At 46.8% G+C, this 22,457-nt stretch overlaps 1 protein-coding gene across 1 annotated transcript in view; it reads left to right on the top strand.

The window, feature by feature from the left end:
* The first annotated feature begins 202 nt into the window (after positions 1-202).
* Positions 203-22,457, top strand: part of FBXW10B (F-box and WD repeat domain containing 10B) — a 34,926-nt gene continuing 12,671 nt past the window's right edge. Inside the window, exons 1-10 of the mRNA XM_059996655.1 lie at positions 203-707; positions 2,616-2,792; positions 3,826-4,029; positions 4,131-4,258; positions 4,951-5,073; positions 8,129-8,238; positions 9,862-10,062; positions 16,574-16,695; positions 20,367-20,515; positions 21,504-21,646. Coding sequence (XP_059852638.1) covers positions 203-707; positions 2,616-2,792; positions 3,826-4,029; positions 4,131-4,258; positions 4,951-5,073; positions 8,129-8,238; positions 9,862-10,062; positions 16,574-16,695; positions 20,367-20,515; positions 21,504-21,646 — 1,862 coding nt within the window. The remainder of the gene's footprint in view (positions 708-2,615; positions 2,793-3,825; positions 4,030-4,130; positions 4,259-4,950; positions 5,074-8,128; positions 8,239-9,861; positions 10,063-16,573; positions 16,696-20,366; positions 20,516-21,503; positions 21,647-22,457) is intronic.

Here is a 22,457-nt window from a genome sequence, read left to right as displayed (position 1 = left end):
TGTTTCCTAGGAGGTCGGTACGGAAAGCCAGACTCAACGGCAGTTTCTGGGGAGAGCAGCCTTCTGCCCATTGCAGCAGTTTCCTTTTTCTTTGGGAGGAAGAAAAGGCTCAATTGGGATATTTATCAGCCTCTCCTGTTCCTCTGGGGTTTGGTGCAGTTGACAACCGGCAAGGATCAAATGAGCTGGTCTTCTCGGGACCATGGAAAACATGGCATCGAGGCTCAAGAATGCCCCTTATTTTCTATGTGAGAAGGGGAACAATTCTGTCCCCGTGTGCCAGAAGTGTGAGACGTGTGTCCTGGCCTGGAAGATCTTCTCCACCAAAGAGTGGTTCCGAAGGGTGGGCAAGATGTCCCAGAGGAGGTTTCTGGTCAGCATCCTGCAGCAGCTGGATAGCTTGCATTTGTTACACTATTTTCAAAATATCCTTCAGACCACGCAGGGGAAGGATTTTGTCTACCACAGGTCCCGGGTCAACCTCAGCAAGAAGGAGGGGAAAATCATCAAGTCCTCCTTGAACCAAATGCTGGACAAGATGGTGGAACAGAAGATGAGGGAGATTTTGTACTGGTTTGGGAACAGCAGCTACCAGACGAAGACGAATTACACACTCTTGCTGCTGCAGATGTGCGACCCCGAGTTAATGCTCACTGCTGTTGATGTCATCAGAGTCCTGTTTCTGAGAGGGCAGAACGATGCCTCAGGTGAGCGAGTCCACAGGTAGAGACCTAAGGGTCCCCAGAGACCAGGAGGCCAGACTTCAGGAGCCCGTCAAGGAACGGGAGGTGTGGACAAGCTTAGGTAGATGGGGATCTTCCAGATTGCAGAACAGAGCGCTTTGTCCTGACACCTGATCCTGTTGACCGAAGGAGAAGCTGTTGAATGTGACTTCCTTCTAGAAAATTCTAAAAGGACAAATGCAGAAGGAACTTTCAACTGTCAGGCTTTTCAAAGGGATTTCTGCCTCCCTTAGGCCCAGAAGTGGCGGTTCTGCGCCTCTGTTGCTTAATGCTGGGGTGGTTCCTGCTTTAGCGGGTTAGGGGTTGAAGCAGGTTTGAGAAGGTGGTAAGGGGGGTGCTACTGAGTTGTCTTGCCCTTCGGTTTGCACTGCACGGAAACTAGGCCAAGAGGTCATTCATCCCACCGTATTCCTTGCTTGCACATAAAGTCCAACCTCGACTTGGAGTTTATCCAAGGCTGGAGGTAGTGGAGGGGCCACATCAGGCTGGGGTAGGCGTTCTCAATCGTCGCTTGTATCAGAATCACTGGGAGGGCTTATTAAAACCCAGGTGGCCGGGGTCCTCCCCGAAAGGTCCTGAACCAGCAGGTGCGATGTGGGCCACGAGTCTGCGTTTCTAAAAAGTTCCCAGCGGATGCTGCTGCTGGTCTGGTGACCTCACTTGGAGAGCCGGTGGTCTGGGGTGTCGGTGACAAGGTCTTGGACATGTTTGGCCAGCTGGACTGGGGCAGCAAAAGCAACCAGAAAGGAGGCAAGGGACTGGGGGTTGCAGGGGGTCCAGTACGAGAAGCAGAGGATTAGCAGACTGGGACAAGGCTGGGAGAGGGCGTCAGATGGAGGGATTCAGAGGTTGAGCTCTTGAGGGCGGGGAATTCCTGCTGTCCACGAGACCTGGTTTGTGGTCCTGTTTGCAGACTCATAGAATCCCGGGAAAGTTTAAAGCTACGTGACCTTGGGGGCAGTTAGATCCCGTTATATGCCCTTGATTTCTTTGGTGTGTCCAGGAAGTAAAAGAATAATCATCTGGAATGAAGAAGTGGTGGAGAAAATCAGAGGATCCCATAAGTTAGATTAGAGATTGATCAGTCCAGCTCCTTCATTGTATAGGTAAGGAAGTCGAAGTTCAGGGAACCTGAGTGATTTGGCCGTGGTCACCCAGTCGGCCCCCCATCCTGATCATCTCCCATGGGCAATGCTGGCCCCCGGACAGGGGCGGCAGGCTTGAGTAGCCTCATCTGTACACACAGGTCCTCACCCACCACAGGAATCAGCTCCTTGTATTAAAAGTTGTGTAAGTCCAGTTATGGGTTGTGGCAACCTTCCCCTTTTCCTAGGGGAGCTTCTCTCTTAAAAATTAAATTTTCTAGGACTTCCCTGGTCGTCCAGTGGTTAAGACTCTGTGCTTCTCCTGCAGGGGGCATGGGTTCGATCCCTGCTGGGGGAAGTTCTGCATGCTGCGTGGTGCGGCCAAAAAGAAAGAAAAAAAATTAAATTTTCTAATTTGATTCAAGGGCATTTATTCATATCATTGAAGAACATGACGCAAAAGCTTCAGAAAAGCAGTCCCTCTTCCAGCTCCTCACTCTCTCTCTTCCTCTTTCCCTCCCTCTCTCCCTCTCATTCTCTCTCTGTCCTCCTGTATATAGAGCTCTGATGAAGTTTGCAGTGCAGGTGGGCTGGCAAAGGCTAACAGAGGCTCTCTGTGATTTTTATGTAGAAACTCAGAGGCCCCAAATAAAAACAGACATAACTGGCCTGGTCCGTTTTGTGTCGATGAAAAAGAAGGCAGTAGAAATAACACCATCTCTCTCTACCGCTTCCTTTCCACACACCTGTACGGAAGAGCCACTCATCTTGGCCTTTTGTTTTTCAGGGAACGACCCAGACTCCAAGGATGTGCTTTTCGTCCCTGAGAAAGGCCACACGCCCCCGTGCGAGACCTCACAAGTCTGCTGGGCAGCCAGACCCGGGCACACATCCTTCCCGTTCTCCAAAACTACAGGAAAAGCAAGCTTGCACGAAAATGTGTCGTGGGGACCAGCCACTACTGGTAAGTCTGCTGGTAGGAGGAAAGCCGATGGGGAGGGAGTCCCGTGGAGACGGAGGGGCTGGTAGGGCAGCCGTATCTGGGGAGGACAGAGGTGGGCAACTAACATTCACTTGTCACCTACGAAGTGGGTTGGGCTCTGTGATAGTTATTCCCTCATTTAATCCCACATCTGGTAAAGAGAGAAACAAGGATTAAAATCAGTCAGTGTGGGACTTCCCTGGCAGTCCAGCGGTTAAGACTCTGCGCTTCCCCTGCAGGGGGTGCGGGTTCGATCCCTGGTCGGGAGCTAAGATCCCACATGCTGTGGGGCGTGGCCAAAAGATAAAATAAAATCAGTCAGTGTGAGCTTAAGTCCCCTTTTGCCCCAGGCCGGAATCTCTCCGTCTAGCCCCTGACCTCTGGTGTGGGGGGATAGGGGGAGGGGCACCTCCAGAATCCAACCCACCAGGAGCTATTTTTGCAGCATTGGATTCAGTCTTGAGGTGGAAACAAAAGCAGTGGGGAATTGGGCCCTGACCTCAGGGCCGTCCGCACTTGGGTTTTGAAGCAAGACATATACACGGAAAAATTACGGGAAACACAAAACATAGATTCAGAAACACTTTGTATACAGAAATTTTCAAGTTTCAAAAGTAGGTAGAACAGTGTAATCATTACCCACATAACCGTCATCCAGCCTCAACAATTATCACCGCCTTACCAATCTTATTTCCTCCAACCCCCTCTTTTGAAATTGCGACTTTTTCTTGTTGGGCTCATTTAGAGGAAACTCCAGACACCATGCCATCTCACCAGCAGGGCAGTTTGGATGCCACAGACATCGACTTGAGCTGGGAACGTTGAAAACTGCTGGTGCGTTTGGTTGGGGAAGCTCTGTTTTCATTTTGGCGGAAGAAATGACCAAACCCCGGTGGCCTCAGGGTAGACCCTGGTGAGCTCTGTTTTGGGGAAAGCTTTTGGCAAGGACTTGCTCTCGGCCCGGAGTCACCCCAAAGACGCCCCAACCGTGCCCCCTTCTCCGGCTTTCCTCTAGAAGGACAGTGGAAGAGTTCACTCCAGTATATTTCCGAGATGAATAGGCTGTCTTCTGAAAAAGCAAGCCTGTTCAAAGCAGGCTTGGCCCCCGCCGCCGATGTGCTGGTGGATCTGGAGGCCGTCAGAGAGCTGTCTTCTGGGGTCAGCACATACCGCGACTTCATCCGTCACCTGCCGGTCCATCTCTCCAAGTATATCCTCGGTACACGGGGCCTGTTGGGGGATTTCTCAAGACTCACCCCCCCCACCCGCCACCATCGCAGCGCAGTTGGGAGGTCCCCAGGTCCACCTCTTGTTTTCCAGGTATGCTGGATAAGAACAGCCTGAACAGGTGTGTGTTCGTGAGCCAGCACTGGGCAGTGCTGGCACAGCAGGTCAGGACCGACCTGTCCATGCAGTCTTTCATCCAGCACCAGATCACCGTACTGCAGGTACTTTCTTTGGGAGGGGACAGCTGTAGACCAGCCTCATGTCTGCACCAGCCTTTCCATCTGCGGTAGACCCTGAGCTGGCCTCCTGCTGCTTCCTCAACTGCCTTTTTGTCTGGACTCCCGATATCCCCATTTACTCTCCCCTTGTTGGTGCATCTAGCAGGGATGACGTGTATAGAAACCTCTTGGCAAGACAGAGGCAGAGCCTTTCCGGCGCCTCACAGAGCGGGGAACTTTCCCCAGGCAGCCATACTGCAGCTTGTGCCATGTAAGAAAGCCTCGTGTACACAGATGTTTACAGAGCCACAGAGTATTTTTTAGGTTAAAATGCAGTTTTCCCTGGATAGTAACCGTCTCTGGTATTCATACTTCTGTTTCTTGCCAGAAGCTTGACCCTAAATCATGAGTTCCTAGTAGCTTGGATTTTTCCCAGCAGAGGGAGAGGAGGCCTTGAGCCAGGGGACATGCTGGAAGCTGGGAACTGCCCACCATCCTCGCTGGTCCCTCTCCGGATGTTTGGTGGGTGTTACCCTCCTTCAGCCAGTCTACACACACCACTGGCCTAGCTGGCCAGGCCCAGGCCTTCCTTGCCCAGAACTAACCCATCTTTCAGATCTTGCCAAACACTAGTTTTTCCCCTCCTCTTGGAGTGTAAGAACTAAGAGTAGCCATTTTCGGTTCTTTTCCCCCAGGGGTCCTACACCAGGGGAATAGACCCTACTTACGCCAACAAGGTTACTATCCCAGTTCCTAAGATGGCGGATGACGGGAAGCACCTATGCGTGAAAAATCCGAAACGGAAACTGAGAACGAAGGTGGGTTCCAATGGCACCTGGGGCAAGCGACTGTGGGCGTCGTTTCCTACTGGCCATTGAAGGCTGAAGTCCAGACTCGGCCCTCACATACGGATGTCGGATATGGGAGGATGTAGGATGGGGCATATGACTGTAGGATATGGGAGGCTGTAGGTTAGAGCATATGGATATAAGGTATGGGAGGGTGTAGCATAGAGCATACAGATGTAGGATATGGGAGACCCTACATTCCCTAACATTCCCTAAGGGAGACCACAGTTGGGTGCTGTGTGTCCTTAAGGGGGCGACTTTCTCTCCTTAAGCCTTAACTACCTCTTCTGTTAAATGAGGGCGCTGATATGGTTGTCTTCTCAGGGTTCTTCCTGACTGCAGCTCCCACGTCAGGTCCTGTGTCCATGGCATCTGTCGTCTAGCAGGGAGCTCAGAGTCAGGAGCAATGTCAGGATCGCTGGGGTTTTCCTCACCACCTCTGTCCCTGCATTGAGAGGCTGCAGGGGGGTCTGTCGCTCGGGATTGAGGACATGAGGGCAGGGCTAGGGCCGTCCCCAAACGTCCAGGGTCCAGAATGAATTAAGCTTTCCGACCTTTCACTTCCAGGTTCATTCTGGTTCTAGGACGGAAGGAGAGCGTTACTTAGCCTCAGACCTCTCTACAAAACCTTGGGTAGTAACAAAAAAAGTGCCGTGTTTCAGATGGGAGACTCTGAGCTCTGGGTTCTGCCCATTCAGGCGTGGTGGTCGTTCTCCAGACCATTGGACTCCTGTCACCTCCTCTCTGCTCAAGGGCCTTCTATTTTGAAATCTATTCATAGGAAGACTGTGCAGTTTCAATTAGAAGTTGAGAAAGAGAAGGGTCCAGTTCTTATGTCTGTAGAGGCCGTTCTGGTGACACAAAGGAGGGAGGGGGGTGGGGAGGGCAGCAGGATGATGGGACCGTGGTGACTCTGGGGGGTCCAGTCAATACTCAGGTCCAGCTGAGCATTGCCACGGGAGACTGTGCACCCCGGCTTCCCAGGCTGCCTGAGCTTTCAAGGGAAGTGAGAAATCTGAATTATCACGGGACAACTCTTGCTTTTCTTTAATGCAGGCAACCAATTAAAAGCATTAAAAAAAAACCCCAAAACTACATGGGCCAAAGAAAGCACATTTGTGGGCCTGCAATTTTTGAAATCTTTGAGTTGGCCCCTCCACTCATTTTACAGAAGAAGAAACAGAGTGTCAGGCCTCCACTGGAGGGAAAGAGACATAAGTTCAAGGCTGACCCGCTCTTTCCAAGCCCGTCGTTCTGTTAAGTGTAACACAGCCAGCACCCTTCTTCCTTAGGTGATGTAGCTAGCAATTGCCAGACAAACAAGGACTACCCGGACAGTGTTTGCTGCTTAGAAATGTATAATTAATTTAAGAAAAGAAAGAGAAACAGGTAAAGGTATGGAGACCGGTAGGGAGGCAGTGGGACTCAGCAGAGAGCGGGCTGCTGGGAAGAGGCCGAGGCGAGTGGCGAGTGCTTCCGGGGGTGGTGGCTACAGCGGGTACTGCCTGTGCTTGATTTCCGTGATCTACTTGATCCTCACAACGGGTCGGGTGGACAGCGTTGCTCCCAGTGTGTGGGTGTGGAAATGAGGCTGTGCTGTTAGAATACTTGCCCAAGGTCTCCTGGCTGGTCATGGCAGAGCTGGGATTCGAACCCAGATCTTTTTCACCCCATCGACTCCACCGAGTAGCCTCCAGGCTCTCAAAGCTCAGTGGGTAGGCGAGAGCCAAGGAATTCCAACCTGGGCTGTGAGAAGCCAGGGAAGCCTCGTTTAATTCACGGCAGGATATCAGAGCTGCCTGAACACGCGAGGGGGAGCAGGCTGATGGATTCTTCTGGGGAGAGACTTCTATGTGGACGTCGGGACCTAGTGAAAGATCGAGAAGGAGGATGGGCTGAGGAAGAGTGGACGGGCATGGAAGAGAAGGCTGAGGTTGGGAAGGAAGACAGGTCCCCAGACACAGACGTCGTGCTGTGGTCCTCTTTGCTTTCATCATAAACTCACCTTGTCTTATCGGTTTCCTGTTAGTGTGATTGCTATTTCCTGCTTTTTGAGGTTGAAGAAAATGAGGCTGGGAAAAAGACTGGAACTGGAATTCCAGTTGAGTCATCTATACCAGAGTTTAGCATCCCTGGAGGGCCATAGCTACTCAGAAAGTGTGTGATGAAGGGAGGGAGTGGGGAGGGAGGAAGGAAGGAAGGAAGGAGGGAAGAAGGAAGGAGGGAAGGAAGGAGGGAAGGGAAGGGAGGGAAGGAGGGAGGAAGGAAGGAGGGAAGGGAAGGAGGGAGAGAGGAGGGAGGGAGGATGGAAGGAGGGAAGGAAGGAAGGGAAGGAGGGAGGAAGGAAGGAGGGAAGGAAGGAAGGGAAGGAGGAAGGAAGGAAGGAAGGAGGGAAGGAAGGAGGGAAGGAAGGAAGGAGGAAGGAATGTTGGAAAGGGACGGGGAACACCCCTGTTGAGACCTGATAAAATTGATTTCCCCTCTCTGAGGCTCAGATGCATCATCTGTAAAATGGTGGGAATACTTTGTGGGGCAAGTGATGTACTTTGTGAGGCAGCTGTAAGGAGAAATGAAGGTTGCAGATGTATGAAAACTTTGACACACAAGTGCTTAGAGCGTGCAACAGGAATTTCACATGTGACTTGAGTTCCCACGAGTACGCTCTGTACTGTCTCGTGCACACACAACAGGAACTCGAAACCCCGGCTTCTGTGAAACGGGCACCGGTGACTTTATTTTGTGTGCATCCTGGTCGTGAGCTCATTTTTGGAAAAGTTGTGCTATCAGCAGCATCGGAAGTTCACAGAATCAGAGGTAGAAGAAGGGTCAGGACCTTCAACTCAGTATTTTCTCACCCAGGGGTTCCTTTTGCTCACGGGTCCCTCCCCATCACCACATAGCAGTGGCCACAGCCTGAAGAGAAGGAGCTCTTGGGCCCCTGTACCCTCGCCATGGGAGAGTCATAGGGATGTGTGTCTGGGGTCAGGTTGCTGCCGTCCTTTGACTGTAAGTGTTCCCTTGTTAGAATGACTACAACCTGTGGACCGCATACCAGAACCAGGAAACTCAGCAGGTGCAGATGGAGGAGAGGAATGTCTTCTGTGGCACTTATAACGTCCGCATTCTCTCTGACGTGTAGGTACTGTGGTCAGAGCCCAGGTCTCCAGGGACCCCTGAACTACCCACACGGGCATCTGAGGACTCCCATGACCTTTGCTCACTTGGAAAGGCAGTCCTTCCTCACCTCAAGCCCCAGCCTCACACCCACATGAGATCCCATTTGGAGAATAGGTGCTTGATATTTGCACCATTCTTGGCATTGGGTGGAGGTCGCTCTCCCCTTATAAATTTTCTGTACACTGACCAACAAGCTTTTGCACAATTCACAGGCATGAAATCTTTTTTAAAAACATCTTTATTGTTTAATTCTTATTTTAGAAGTAATATATCCTTACTGGAAAAAAAATCCAAAAAATGCCAGGAAGTGTATAGAGGAAAGGAAAGCTCTCCTACAATCTTGTCACATAGAGATGACTACCATTCATATCGATGTCTACCCTAGAACTTTTTCTTTGCCTCTATAAATACGTATTTTAAGTAGAAAGGGGGCTATGCTATACATAGTTCTGTAACTCACTCTGGCAAGGTACTGTGAATGTCTTTCCATGTTAAACATGAAAATGGTATTTATGATAACTACCTAGTGTGGCATCGTTTGAATATGCCGTAAGAAGACCCTTTAATAGGCAACTTTCTTCCATACTTTAGACCTAGGACTTCACTCTTTACTCATAAAGTTCTGTGAAGACCATCATTGTTCTATTTTTGTCTGTGAACCTTACTAACATTGCTTCTTGACCAGCCAGTAGGGGGAAGACAGAGCAGATGGGAAAAGGCAGAGCTGAGATTTTATAGATAGTATGGTGATACGTGCTCTTTAGAAGAGAAGGTGACTGGTTGAACTCTAGATAGGACAAATGGAATGAGGACAAAAACGTCAGGAATTGCTTCTCATATTTAGAGTGACTTTATATCCCTGTTTACTGAAACAATTCGATTTTACTCTGTGGTCCTCAAATAATTAACAATAGTGTCCCCTTTCACAATAAAAAAACTCAGTTTGGACAATAAATTATTTGGTCATCCTGCTCATATTTTACCTATTTGCTAATAATCTTATGATTGGAAAATTAATTCAACTCACCCTGTTTTGTTAGACTGTAAGCTCATTGAGGGCAAGGTCCATTCATATCTTATTCATCTATCTTTGTATTTCCCATTAGCACCTATTATCCCAGGACTTTGCCCCTAATATATGCTCACTGGATATTGGTTAAGGGAAAAAAGGAAAACAGCAAAAAACCAACAATGGGACATGCAGTGGGTACAGGGCTTCCCAAGTGTGTTCCTCTGAGGTTTTCCATGAAAAAAGGTTTCCGTGGTCAAATAAGGTGGGAAATGCTGCATGCTCTGTTCTGTGTCTTGATGATTTATCATACATTAGCAGAAATTATTAAAATAGTTTTGCCTTTTGTGTTTAGGTTTTAAATCTGTTTGAAATGGATTTTTGTTATGGTGTGAGGTGGGGATCCATCAGGAACCATTAACATTAGGCCTTGCCTTCTGCTATATCCCTTGTTGGAAGGCCCTGTATTTTCCATTATAGTATTGCTGCAGGTGAAAGGCACTGTGCTAAGTGAGTTCTAGGAAGGACACTAACTCTTCTTTCCACGGATCATCCTTTTTCTGGCAACTCAGGTGGGACCGAAACAGAATCGTCCACTATTCTGGGGGACATTTGTTAGCTGTGTCATCCAATCGGAAGATCCAGCTTCTGGACATCGTACAGATAAAACAGATACCTGTCAAGTTCCGAGGCCACACTGGGAGTGTCCGTACCCTCTTCTTGTGTGAGGAGGAAAACTTTCTCCTGAGCGGGAGTTACGACCTGAGTATCAGGTAAGTGGTCCAAGAAAGCTGTGGTCCCCAGCCTGCTGAGGCCTAAATGCAGTTTGTGGAAAGAGCATGCATGCTTTTACCTTTTTGTATTTATGCAAAAGTTATCCTAAATTACACTGACTTTTAGAATAACCCACTTTTTTTTTTTGGCAAGATAAAAACCAAAAATTTGTATATTGTTTAAACTTTGGGTGAGATAGATGTATAGCAATTATCAGATCTATTTTCTAGCTGAAGGCTGTGACTCAAAAAGTATTTTCTTTAGCATTATTAGGTGAAGGCATAATTTATATATATTTTTATAGATTTCTTCAGGGGAAAGTAGTTTTTTGTGGGTATGGAAACCAAATAGTGTTAAATATATATATATATATATATATATATATATGTATATTTTTAAACAATATAATGAACACCCATGTGCTCATTACTCAGGCGAGGAAATAGGGTGTTACCATTCCCTAAATCCCCTATGTGCCTTTCTCTTATTCCTTCTTTCTTCCTCCCAACCAGAGGTAATGTTATCCTGAATTTTATACTAATTATTCCCTTGTATTTCTTTATAGTTTTGCTACTTATTTATATATACGCCGATATATTAGTTACTTTTGTCCATTCTTGAACTTAACATAAATGGAATTGTATCTTAAAAGTTCATCTGTACTTGATTCTTGCACTGAACTGTGATTTTGAGGTTCATTTGTAGGATGTAGGTAGCAGTAATTAATTTATTTTCACTGAGATACAGTATTTTATTAGATGAATACATCATAGCTCGTTTATGTACTCTTCTGTTGGTGGATATTTGCATTGTTTATAGTTCTTTATTCTTTCAAAGAGAACTGCCACAGACATTCCTGGATGTGTCTCCTGGTACCCATGTGCATGAGTTTTTAAATTTTTTATTGAGGTATAATTGACATAAAGTGTTAGTTTTAGGTGTACGGTATAATGATTTGATATATGCATGTATTGCAAAATGATTACCACAGTGAATTTAGTTATATCCATCACTACACATAGTGACAGTTTTTTTTCTTGTGATGAGAACTTTCAAGATCTACTCTCTCAGCAACTTTCAAACGTACAATACAGTATTGTTGGCTTGTTTTTCTGTTCTTGCATCAAAACCGCCTTTTTAAAAAAGATAGTTTTTATAGAGCAGTTTTAGAGTCACAGCAAAATTGAGAGGAAGGTGCAAAGGTTTCCCATATACCCTTTGCCCCATTCTCAAGATACCCCATCAGAGCAGTACATTTGTTACATTTGATGAACCTTCACTGACACATCATAATCACCTAAAGTCCATAATATACCTTAAGGTTCATGGCTGGTGGTGTACATTCTGTGAATTTGGACAAATATATAGTGACGTGTATTCATCATTATAGTATCATACAGAGTATTTTCATTGCCCTAAAAATCCTCTATGCTCTGCCTATTCATGCTTCCCCCTAACCCCTGACAACCATAGATCTTTTCACTGGCTCCATAATTTTCCCTTTTCCAAAACGTCATATAGTTGGAATTATACAATACGTAGCTTTTTCAGATTGGCTTCTTTCACTTAGTCATATGCATTTAAGGCTCCTCTGGGTCCTTTCATAGCTTGATAGCTCATTTCTTCCTTAGGCTGAATAATATTCCACTTTCCGGATGGACCACAGTTTATTTATTCATTCATCTACTGAAGGACATCTTGGTTGCTTCTAAGTTTTGGCTGTTATGAGTAAAGGTGCTATAAATATCCATTTACAAGTTTTTTGTGTGGACATAAGTTTTCAGATTCTTAGGGTAAATATCAAGGAGAACAATTGCTGGATCACACGGTAAAGTATGTTTAATTTTGTAAGAAACCTCCAACTGTCTTCCAACGTGGCCGCATCATTTTGCATTTCCACCAACAATCAATGAGAGTTCCTGTTCCTTCACATCCTCACCAGCATTTGGTGTTGTCAGTGTGCTGGATTTTGGCCATTCAGATAGGTGTGTAGTGGTGTCTTGTTATTTTTTTTGCATTTCCCTGATGACCTGAGACGTGGAGTATCTTTTGGGGATGTCTTCTTTGGTGAGATGTCTGTTAAGATCTTTGGCCCATTAAAAAAAATTGACGTATATTTGATTTACAATATTGTGTTAGTTTCAGGTGTACGGTAAGCTGAAATACATACATATATATATATTTCAGATTATTTTCCATTATAGGTTATTACAAGATATTGAATATAGTTCCCTGTGCTATACGGTAAATCCTTGTTGTATATGTAGTTTATGTATAGTACTTTGAATCTGTTAGCCCCATCCTCCTAAATTATCCCTCCCACCCTCCCTTTTCCCTTTGGTAACCATAAGTTTGTTTTCTATGTCTGTGTGTCTGTTTCTGTTTTGTATATAGATTCATTTTTATTATTTTCTAGAGTCCACATGTAAGTGATATAATATTTGTCTTTCTCCATCTGACTTACTTCACTAAGTACATTCTCTAGGTCCATCCATGTTGCTGCAAATGGCAATATTTTGTTCTTTCTCATGGCTGAGTAATAGTCCATTGTATATATATATATACCACATCATCTTAAGCCAGTTGTCTGTTGATGGGCACTTAGGTTGTTTCCATGACTTGGCAATTGTAAATAGTGTTGCTATGAACATTGGGGTGCATGTATCTTTTCGAATTAGAGTTTTCATTTTTTCCAGATATATGCCCAGGAGCGGGGTTGTTGGATTCTATGGTAGCTCTATTTTTAGGTTTTGTTTTGTTTTGTTTTGTTTTTTTGCGGTACGCGGGCCTCTCACTGTTGTGGCCTCTCCCGTTGCGGAGCACAGGCTCCGGACGCGCAGGCTCAGCAGCCATGGCTCACGGGCCCAGCCGCTCCGTGGCACGTGGGATCTTCCCGGACCAGGGCACGAACCCATGTCCCCTGCATTGGCAGGCGGACTCTCAACCACTGCGCCACCAGGGAAGCCCATATTTTTAGCTTTTTTAAAGGAACTTCCATACTGTTTTCCATAGTGGCTGCACTGTGGAAAAGTGCAGTGTAGGCAGGTTCCCTGTCCTCCACACCCTCTCCAGCATTTATTACTTGTAGACTTTTTGATGATGGCCATTCTGACTGGTGTGAGGTGATACCTGATTGTGGTTTTGATTTGCATTTCTCTAATAACTAGCGATGTTGAGCATCTTTTCATGTGCCTGTTGGCCATTTGTATGTCTTCTTTGGAGAAATGTCTATTTAGCTCTTCTGCCTAGTTTTTGTTTTGGTTGTTTGTTTTCTTTTTGTTGAGTTCTGAGAGTTCTTTGTGTATTTTGGATAATAGTCCTTTATCACATGTGTCCTTTGCAAATATTTTCTTCCAGTCTGTGCCTTGTCTTCTAATTTTCTTGACATTATCTTTTGCAGAGTAGCTATTTTAAATTTTAATGGAGTCCAGTCTATCAATTCTTTCTTTCATGGGTCATGCCTTTGGTGTTGTATCTAAAAGTCATTGCCATACCCAAGGTCATGGTTTTCTTCTATGTTATCATCTAAGAATATTATAGTTTTGTGTTTTATGTTTAAGTCCGTGATCCATTTTGAGTTAAATTTTGTGAAGGATGTAAGGTCTGTGGCTAAATTCTTTTTTTTTCTTCTTCTTCTTCTTTTTTTTTTTTTCATGTGGACGTCCAGTTGTTCCAGAACCATTTGTTGGATAGACTCTCTTTGCTCCATTGTATTACCTTTGCAATCAGTTGACTGTACTTACATGGGTCTGTTTCCGGGTTCTCTGTTCTGTTCCATTGATCTATTTGTCTATCCTTTCACCAATACCACACTGTCTTAAGTACTATAGCTTTGTAGTGAGTCTTGAAGTCAGGTAGTGTCAGTTCTCCAACATTATTCCCCTCCTTCAATATTGTTTTGGCAATTCTGGGTCTCATGCCTCTTCCTATAAACTTTAGAATGAGTTTTCAATATCCGCAAAATAACTTGCTAGGATTCTGATTGGGACTACCCTGTTTTGTTTTGTTTTAAAGATTTTTTTAAGTTGTTTTTGTTATTTTTGATGCTTTCATATGTGATGGTGGGGCAAGTTTTACATTTCACTTTCCTTTTTTTTATATAACTTAGCTACGGTATATATTTTTTGAGTTTTTAGGGTAAGTTTACTGACTTGAAAAATCTAACTAGACTTTCAATTGGAGTTGCATTGAATTTATAAACAATTTGGGCAACACATTCATTTCTTTGTTCTTTCTTAGAACTTAAAACTTTTTCTTTATAAAAGTCTTGTGTAGTCTTATTTAATACTTGTAAACTTTATAATTTTGTTGCTATTTTGAGTGGTATCTTATTTTCATTTATATTTTAAAGTTGGTTATTGCTGGTATTGAGAAATGGTATTGATTTTTATAGGTGGATCTTGTATCCAGCAACCTTGCTAACCTCTCTTGCTAACCTCAAAGTATGTATGTTGGTTTGGTTTTTCCATGTAGATGATCTCGTCAACTGAAATAATGGCAATATATTATCTTCTTTTCTGAAACTTACACTTTTTTCTTTTTCTTTCATTCTAACTTTGCCTTGGCCTTACAGTTAAGCAGTAGCTGTGAAAGCCATCTTTATCTTTTTCCCCTTTTTGAAGGGAGTACATCTGTTTTTTCTCCATTAAGCATAATGTTTGCCGTTATGACTTTCTTTTATAAGTTTGCTAAGGCAAGGAAGTCCCTTCCATTCCTATTTTTCTGAAAGTGTTTCTCAAATATCAATACCTTTTCTGCATAAATTACGAAGACAACCTGGACATGTGGTTGGCCATGTTGCTAGAAACAGAAGTTCAAAACATGCTTTTTGGGACTTCCCTGGTGGCACAGTGGTTAAGAATCCGCCTGCCAATGCAGGGGACATAGGTTCGAGCCCTGGTCCATGAAGATCGCAAATGCCGCAGAGCAACTAAGCCTGTGCGCCACAACTACTGAGCCTGCGTTCTACAGCCCATGAGCCACAACTGCTGAGCCCACGTGCCACAACTACTGAAGCCCGCAGGCCTAGAGCCCGTACTCTGCAACAAGAGAAGCCACTGCAATGAGAAGCCTGCGCACCACAACGAAGAGTAGCCCCTGCTCGCCACAACTAGAGAAAGCCTACGTGCAGCAACGAAGACCCAACACAGCCAAAAAGAAATTTAAAAAAAAATGCTTTTTTTTCAGACCAGTGGGACATTGTTGAACGCACTGTGGGTGCGGAGCAGGCTCTGACGAGCAGGTAAAGCCATAGGACCTTTAGGAATATTAGAAGGAAAAGCCTAACAAATCTAAAGAAAAACAGAACCAAAAAAACCATTTACTAATCATTTATTATGTGCCAAGTCTCATAATAACTATGAGGTAAGTACCATTATTATCCCCAATTTACAGATGACGAAACTGAGGTACAGAGTGATTCAGTAACTTATTCGAGATCACACAGCTAGTAAGTGATGGACCTGGGATTGGACCTCAGGCAGCCTGGCTCCGGAGCCCACCATCTTGACATTATATTGATACTTTGTACTGTCATAAAGGCATTTGGCTGAAGTGGAAGTCAGTATTAATGATAGTTGAGAAACCTCAGGCAGGTTTGCGTATTAAAAAACAGTGTGACTCTGGGAATTACCTTTCGGTCCAGGGATTAGGACTCTGTGCTTTCACTGCCAAGGGCACCGGTTCAGTCCCTGGTCAGGGAACTAAGAACCCACAAGCTGCGTGGCCAAAAAACAGACAAAAACAAACAAACAAAAAAACAGTGTGACTCATAGGCGTTCCCACGTTATCTCTTAGATATGCTTTAGAAATGCACATAAAATATTCTAGTGGCTCTGGGTCAATTGTTGTGTTGTTCTTGTTTGAAGGTCAGCTCTACCACTGAATCAGTGCCACGGATTCTGAGCCTGGTGACCATTCTAGGGACCCTTCCACCTAATACGAGCTAACAGTTATCAATTATTTTCTACTCACTGCTCATTGTTCTAGTGTTACATGCATTATTGCAGAGTTTCTCAACCTCAGAAGCATTGACATTTGGGGCTGGAAAACTCTCCCTGTGGGGGGTCATCCTGTGAATTGTAGGATGTTTAGCAGCGTCCTTGGACCTTGCATGCTAGATACCAATAGCACCTCCCTACCAACTTGTGACAACCAAAAATGCCTGCAGACATTGTCACAGGGGATGGAAATCACCCCTGGGGGTATAAATCACCCCGGTTGACAGTCACTATGTTAGTGTATTTAATTCTTCCCAAAAACCCTGTGAGGTAACTACTATTATTATCATCTCCATTTTATCAATGGGGAAATGGAGCTTACTCAGAAATTAAGTAACCTTCCCAAAGTTACAGCTAATAGGCCCTGCAACTGGGATTCAGATCCAGGCCTTGGTCATAAAACTCTGCTGCCTTCCAACTCCCTATTGAACTCTATACCGTCTGATCCCTTGGGCCCTCAGAAAATCTCAAAAACTTATTATTATTATTATTTTTGGCCTGATTCCTGCAGATACTGGGATCTGAAGAGTGGGGCTTGCAAACGCATCTTCAATGGCCACCAGGGGACTATCAGTTGCATGGATGTGTGGAAGAACAAGCTCGCATCTGGAGCAAGCGATTGCCAGGTAAAAGGTGAGAAAGAAACACCTCCACCTCTCTAAGAAGTTTCCCCAAATCCATGGGTTGCCAAAGGACTTGTTTTGCTCATTTCTACGGGCGGTCGTTTATCCTTTCAACCGTCCATGTATCCATTGACCCATTCACTGAACAACTATTGATTGAATGCCAGGTGCTGTGCTAGACGGCAAGGAAAAAAGCGCTTATGATATGGCCCTTCCGACGTGGCTTTTTATTTCCCCAAGAGTCTCATGGTCTTCTAATGGACACACACTTAGAAATATATAATGGGGGATTATAGTAAATATGTGAATGATAACAGTTGCCATTCATTGAGTACTAACCTTGAGACAGGCACTGTGATAGGTGCTTTGCATACATTATCTTATTTAACTCTCACAAGAATCCTATGGGTTGACTGTAATTTTAAATTACAATCAATTTTAAAAAGAAGAGAATAAAAAGAGGGAGAGAGAAAAAAAAAGAATCCTATGGGATGGATGCAGATAAGGAATCCACAACTCAGAAAAACAACTTGCCCCAAATCAAAGCTAAGTAGTCGGGTGGGGATTTGAACCCAGGGCTGTCTGGCTCTAAAACGTGTGCTCCAATGAGCTTGTGGGGTACTAAGGGACCGTAGATATAAGGGTAAAAGGGAAAGCACTGCAGGCAGGGTGCTTTTTGAGTGTGATCTTGAGGAGTAGTTCTACACGCAGAGGGAGAGTGTAGAGCATTCCAAGCAGAAGGAACACCTCAGGCAAATCACAGAATATTGAAAAACATGAAGAATTTGGGGAATTTCCCTTTGCTCTGTACAGCTGGGCTGCAGCGTGTGGTGTTGGAGATCAGGCGGATACGTTTGTCTGGGGCCAGATAGTCAAGGGCCTTCTGCGTCGTGGTTGGAAATTGAACTTTATTCTATAAGACGTGGGGGCCGGTAGATGCGTTTTAAGCTGAGGATTGATATGATGAAATGTGTATTCGAGAAAGATTGATCTGGTGATATCGTGGAAGAAGGATTTGGAGAGGTGGTGACTCCGGGGGACAGGGGGCAAGTTAAGGGACTTACTCAGTCTAGAGAACCTGTGATGTCTTCAGAATATCCGAGAACAGGCAAGTGTGAAGACAACAGATGGATGCGAGTTTACACGAGATGGTACAAAGAGAAGGGAGACTTCTAGAAGGAGAACTGGCGGGACTTCAACACTAGCTGGAGATGAAAAGGGAGAGAGGAGGGCAAAGGGTGAGGCCAGACTTTATAACGCAGGCCTCTGGGTATCTGGAAGTACCGCTGATGGAAACGGGGCTTCAGAGGAAGAGTCGGGTGGGGGAGGGAAGCAGGAGGGGGTGAAGGCTTCCATTTTGGACACGTTGAGTGTGGCAAGCAGGAGGATGGCCGACCAGAGATGGTCACGTTCTAATCCCAGACACCGGCGTCTGTGTCATCTTGTGCCTCGCATGGCAGAAGGGACTTTGCAGAGGTACTGAAGTTAAGGACCTTAAAATGGGGAGACGCTCCCGGGTTGTTGGTGTGGGCCCATGGGTGATCACGTGGATCTATAAAAACAGACATTTTCTTACCTGTGATCAAAGGGAGTCATGACTATGAAGAGTGGTCAGAGAGATACAGTGTTGCTGGCTTTGGAGATGGAGGAAGGGGGTCGTGAGCCACGGAATGTGGGTGACCCTAGAAGGTGGAAAAGGCAAGGAAATGGGTTCCTTCCCGCCCACCCCCCAGAGCCTCCATACATGCACACAGCCCTGCTGACGCCTTGATTTCAGCCTTGCGAAGCCATGCCGAACGTCTGTAAGATAATCCATTTGTTGTTTTCAGACACGGAGCGGGTGGTAATCTGTTACAACAGCAATAGGAAGCTAACACGTTGAGCGTGGGATTACCGCGGACATCCGGGGGAGGGCAGCAGGAGGTGGATGCAGCCCCAGATGGGTCAGCTTGGTGGTTACCAAGTAACAGTGAAAGGGGGAAGCCCCGGATGTGGGTGGGATTTCCTTCGCAGAGCGGGAGGAAAGAGTGAAAGAGAAGAGAAGCCAGGGCCTCAGGAACCCACAGCATGTTAGGTGTGGGCGGAGGAAAGTGACGGGAAAGGGACAGTGGGCTGGTGGGACACACACGGATGCTCAGAGCTGCCTGGGAAGCCTTACTCCCTACCTCTTTGCCCTCCCCAACTGACTGAGCGTCTCATTGCCGTGATTGCTTTGAGGGGTGGAACAGAAAGAATGAAGGATGAGGCTCTGAAGATGGAAGGGTGGACGTGACCTTCCACTCACCTGAGAGGGTCCTGTGGGCTGCCAGCAGGGCTATAGGGCAAGCGGAGTTAGGCCCTCACCTCTGGTGCAAAATTTAAGGGGACAGAAAAAAACCTCAGTGATCAAGATGGTTATTTTAATGCAATACTTTAAAAGTCAAAATTAACGTGCAAAATACACAATGAAAAAAGTATTCGAAGATCTGTCACTCCACCCTAATCCTGGCCCCAGCTACCAGCCAGCCTGCTTGGGCTCTTCCCACCTTCCTGGGTTACCAAAATAGAACAAAAAGGAGACAATTAGAGACCTGAAGGGTACCCCCCCACACTTTAAAAATTCTTTAAGTCAGGACACCTTACCAATAACTCCTTTAATTCATCTTTCAATTTTCCCACTCCTCATTTGATAAAAGGGCCAATATATATTTAAAAACAAGTGTAGAGAAGTGTATTCACATAGTTCTGGTTAGTGGTTAGGAGCGTGGCCTGTGGACCCAGACTCCCTGGGTTTGAATCGCAGCTCAATCTGCTCACCGCCTGTGTGACCTTGAGCAGGTTACAGAACCTCTCTGGGCCTCAGTTTCCCCACCCGTACAGTGAGGCATAGTAATCGCTCTGCCTTGTGAAGATGAGTTAATGCCTGTCAGGCACTTTGAGTGGCGTCTGGCTCACAGCCAGCGCAGCGTGGATGCCAGCTATGGTTACTCTCCGGTCCTAGCGTACGCGTTCTGTTACCCGAGGAGGAAGGTTCTTCGGGGGCTTTAACGCCCTCACCCCCCTGAAATCGTGGTGCCTGCTTTCAGCTTCTTCCTTTAAGCTCAGCTCTCCCACCCACCCAGGGACACAGACCCACCCAACACTTACAGTGTGGGGTACAGTGGCTCTGACGCCGTCTGTGTAGCAGCAGCAGTAGACCTGCCCTGAGCTGTGACAGTCTCGCAAAAGTAAAATCAATCCAAAAGTCAGATTCAGAACTATTTTAAAATGTAAATGAGGAGAGACAGCTTTCTTTCCTTTGGGGGATAGAAGGTGGGGGTCAGGAGGACAGCATGCGGGAGGAACGAGGACATGAACATCTCCCACGATTTTCCTGAAATCCACTCCATAGGAAGCATTTTTCAGGCTTATTAGAGCTGAGGAGGCTTATCAGAGATGAGCTGTCCACCTCTCGGACCCCGAGGCTAAGTTCCAGGGTCAGAGCCAAGGTCCATGCGCTGCTGGCTCTCCTAAGGGCTGTGTTCAGGGAGCGCTGGGTTGCAGGTACATGGAGTGTGGGTCAGCCTCTGGAGCTGCCAGGCCAGGTGAAGCCTTGCAGGGTCTGACACAATGGGCTCGGCTGGTCTTAGCTTCTGCGATGGGATGTGGAGCTCCACTGCCACCCTCTCCGTGCACCTACCCCTCTCTCTCCCTCCCTTTCAGAGTGGGATATAGAGACAGGAAAGTGCCTGAAGACCTTTAAACACAAAAACCCCATCCTGGCCACCAGGATCAATGACACGTACATCGTGAGCAGCTGTGAGAAAGGGCTGGTCAAAGTGTGGCACGTCATCACAGCCCAGCTGGTAAAGGTGAGGGGTGGGGACGGGGGGGTCGGGGCACTGGGGGTGAGGGGCTGGAGGACACTGGCAGTCCCCCTCCAGGTAGCTCCCCAGACTGCCCTAGAGCAGTTGAGTGGCAGTCACCTAAAGAGGGTGGTCCTGAAAAGGGGGAGGGGAAGGCCCCCCAAGAATGGGCCATTCTGAGCCAGTAGAAGGTCAAGGCCCGCGTGAGCCGCCTCGTCATGGGTGGGTGGCGGCGGCGGAGGCTGCATTCTGACTCCGCATGGTACGTGGTCTCGGGGTCTTTTAACAGCAGCACGAGTAAAGTGCCTTCTCCTCTTCTGGAACATTCCAGCCTGATTCTGGTGTGGGGCATAGGATGAACAAAGCCACAACTGTTTTCCTCCTTCCTCTCAGGAGAAGAGAACATTGGCTGTCTAGAAAGTGATTGTTCACACACAGAAAGCGTTCTCGCTGGATTGGAAGCCCCCTGGCCCTGGTGGGCGGTGGGGAGATGTCATTTGTGCCGGGACACAGGATCACAGTGAGAAACACTGACCTGGCTGGCAGGCTCTTGCCACCAGCGGTGTCGTCACTGTGGTCTGCCCAGCAGTTGCAGGCACAGAGAAGCCCAGCTGCCTCCGGGTCCTGGCAAGGAGCTGGGGACGGAACACCTGAGCCTTGCCCTTCTGGCAGCAGAGGAAGGTGAATCGTGGCCCTCTCTGGCACTCTAGAAAGGTGGGGCCTGCCCCGCCGCAGACCCGCCGGGAGCAAGGCCTCGCCCTGCTCACCTTCCTCCTTAACTCGGGAGAGAGCTCCGGAGAGTGGGGGGGCATGGAGTCCGCTGGCCTCATCAGAGCCAAGGCGCGGTCAGCTCAGATAAATGCTAAGTGGTGGTGGCCACGGATTGGTGGAGCGTGGCTTTGGGATTCATCTCGAGAAGCCTCCAGCTCTGGCCTTTGAGGAGTCACAGTCTGAGTTGAAGACGGGCTGAAAACAGAGGCATCTTTTCTTGCAGACACTCAACGGCCATGAGGGAGCTGTGAAGTGTCTGTGCTTCGACCAGTGGCATCTCCTGTCAGGAAGCGCTGACGGCCTGGTGATGGCCTGGAGCATGGTGGGAAAGTACGAGCGGTGCCTCATGGCCTTCAAGCATCCAAAGTAGGTGCCAAGGAAACCGGAACCCAGCTCCTGCCCCGCTGTTTCCTGCCAGAGCCCAGACTTCGCTCTTCGGCAGATCGGTCCCCTCTGCTGACCACCTGTTGCCTCTGCTCCTCGTCCGTCTCTGCTCCCTCTTCTTCTGCGTGTCGTCCACTACGACCACCCCCTCTCCTGTCCTCCCTTATTTCTCTTAAGAAATAATACTAAATGTGGATTTTGAGAGGTTATTGGAACTTTACACTTACGGCACATGGGATAAATTTGTATCTGTTACCTACCAAACCTAGGAATATTGGCAGAACTGTCCCCCAAATAATGCCAGCCCCACTAAGCTTAAAATCTTGGAATTGCGTGTTCACAAAAGCTTAAAATTATCCAAGTGCCAAAGGTTTAAAAATAACCAAGGGCTTAAAGAAGGAGCTCCCTTAAAGCCTGTGGGCTTGATTCTATTCCAGGACAGCAAATGGATTTCATTGTGCACTTCCAATCCCAGTTTAGTGATGGTGGCTGCTTGGAGCCAGTTAGGAAGTACTCTGAGGTCACATCTAAGCTTATTTGGAAGGGGATTGTGGTCAGTTAATGGTTCTGCCACAGTCATGGGTTTTACAGGCTGCTCTATGCCCCTTCTGTACTGCATGAATAATGCTTCTTCCCCTGAGTGCATTATAAGAAATACCAGGAAACTAAGTACTGTCCCAATCGATTGAAAGAGTAAATGGGCCTTCCAGGAGGATCTATCACGGGATAGTTATTTAGTGAAATATGGCCCTATATTTCCTTGTACCCTCACAGGAACCTCTTGAACAGGCAG

Source organism: Delphinus delphis, chromosome 19 (genome assembly GCF_949987515.2).
Source record: "Delphinus delphis chromosome 19, mDelDel1.2, whole genome shotgun sequence".
In the NCBI taxonomy this organism is placed as follows: domain Eukaryota; kingdom Metazoa; phylum Chordata; class Mammalia; order Artiodactyla; family Delphinidae; genus Delphinus; species Delphinus delphis.
Note: the sequence above shows the minus strand (reverse complement) of the source record. Positions and strands in the feature narration are given on the sequence as shown.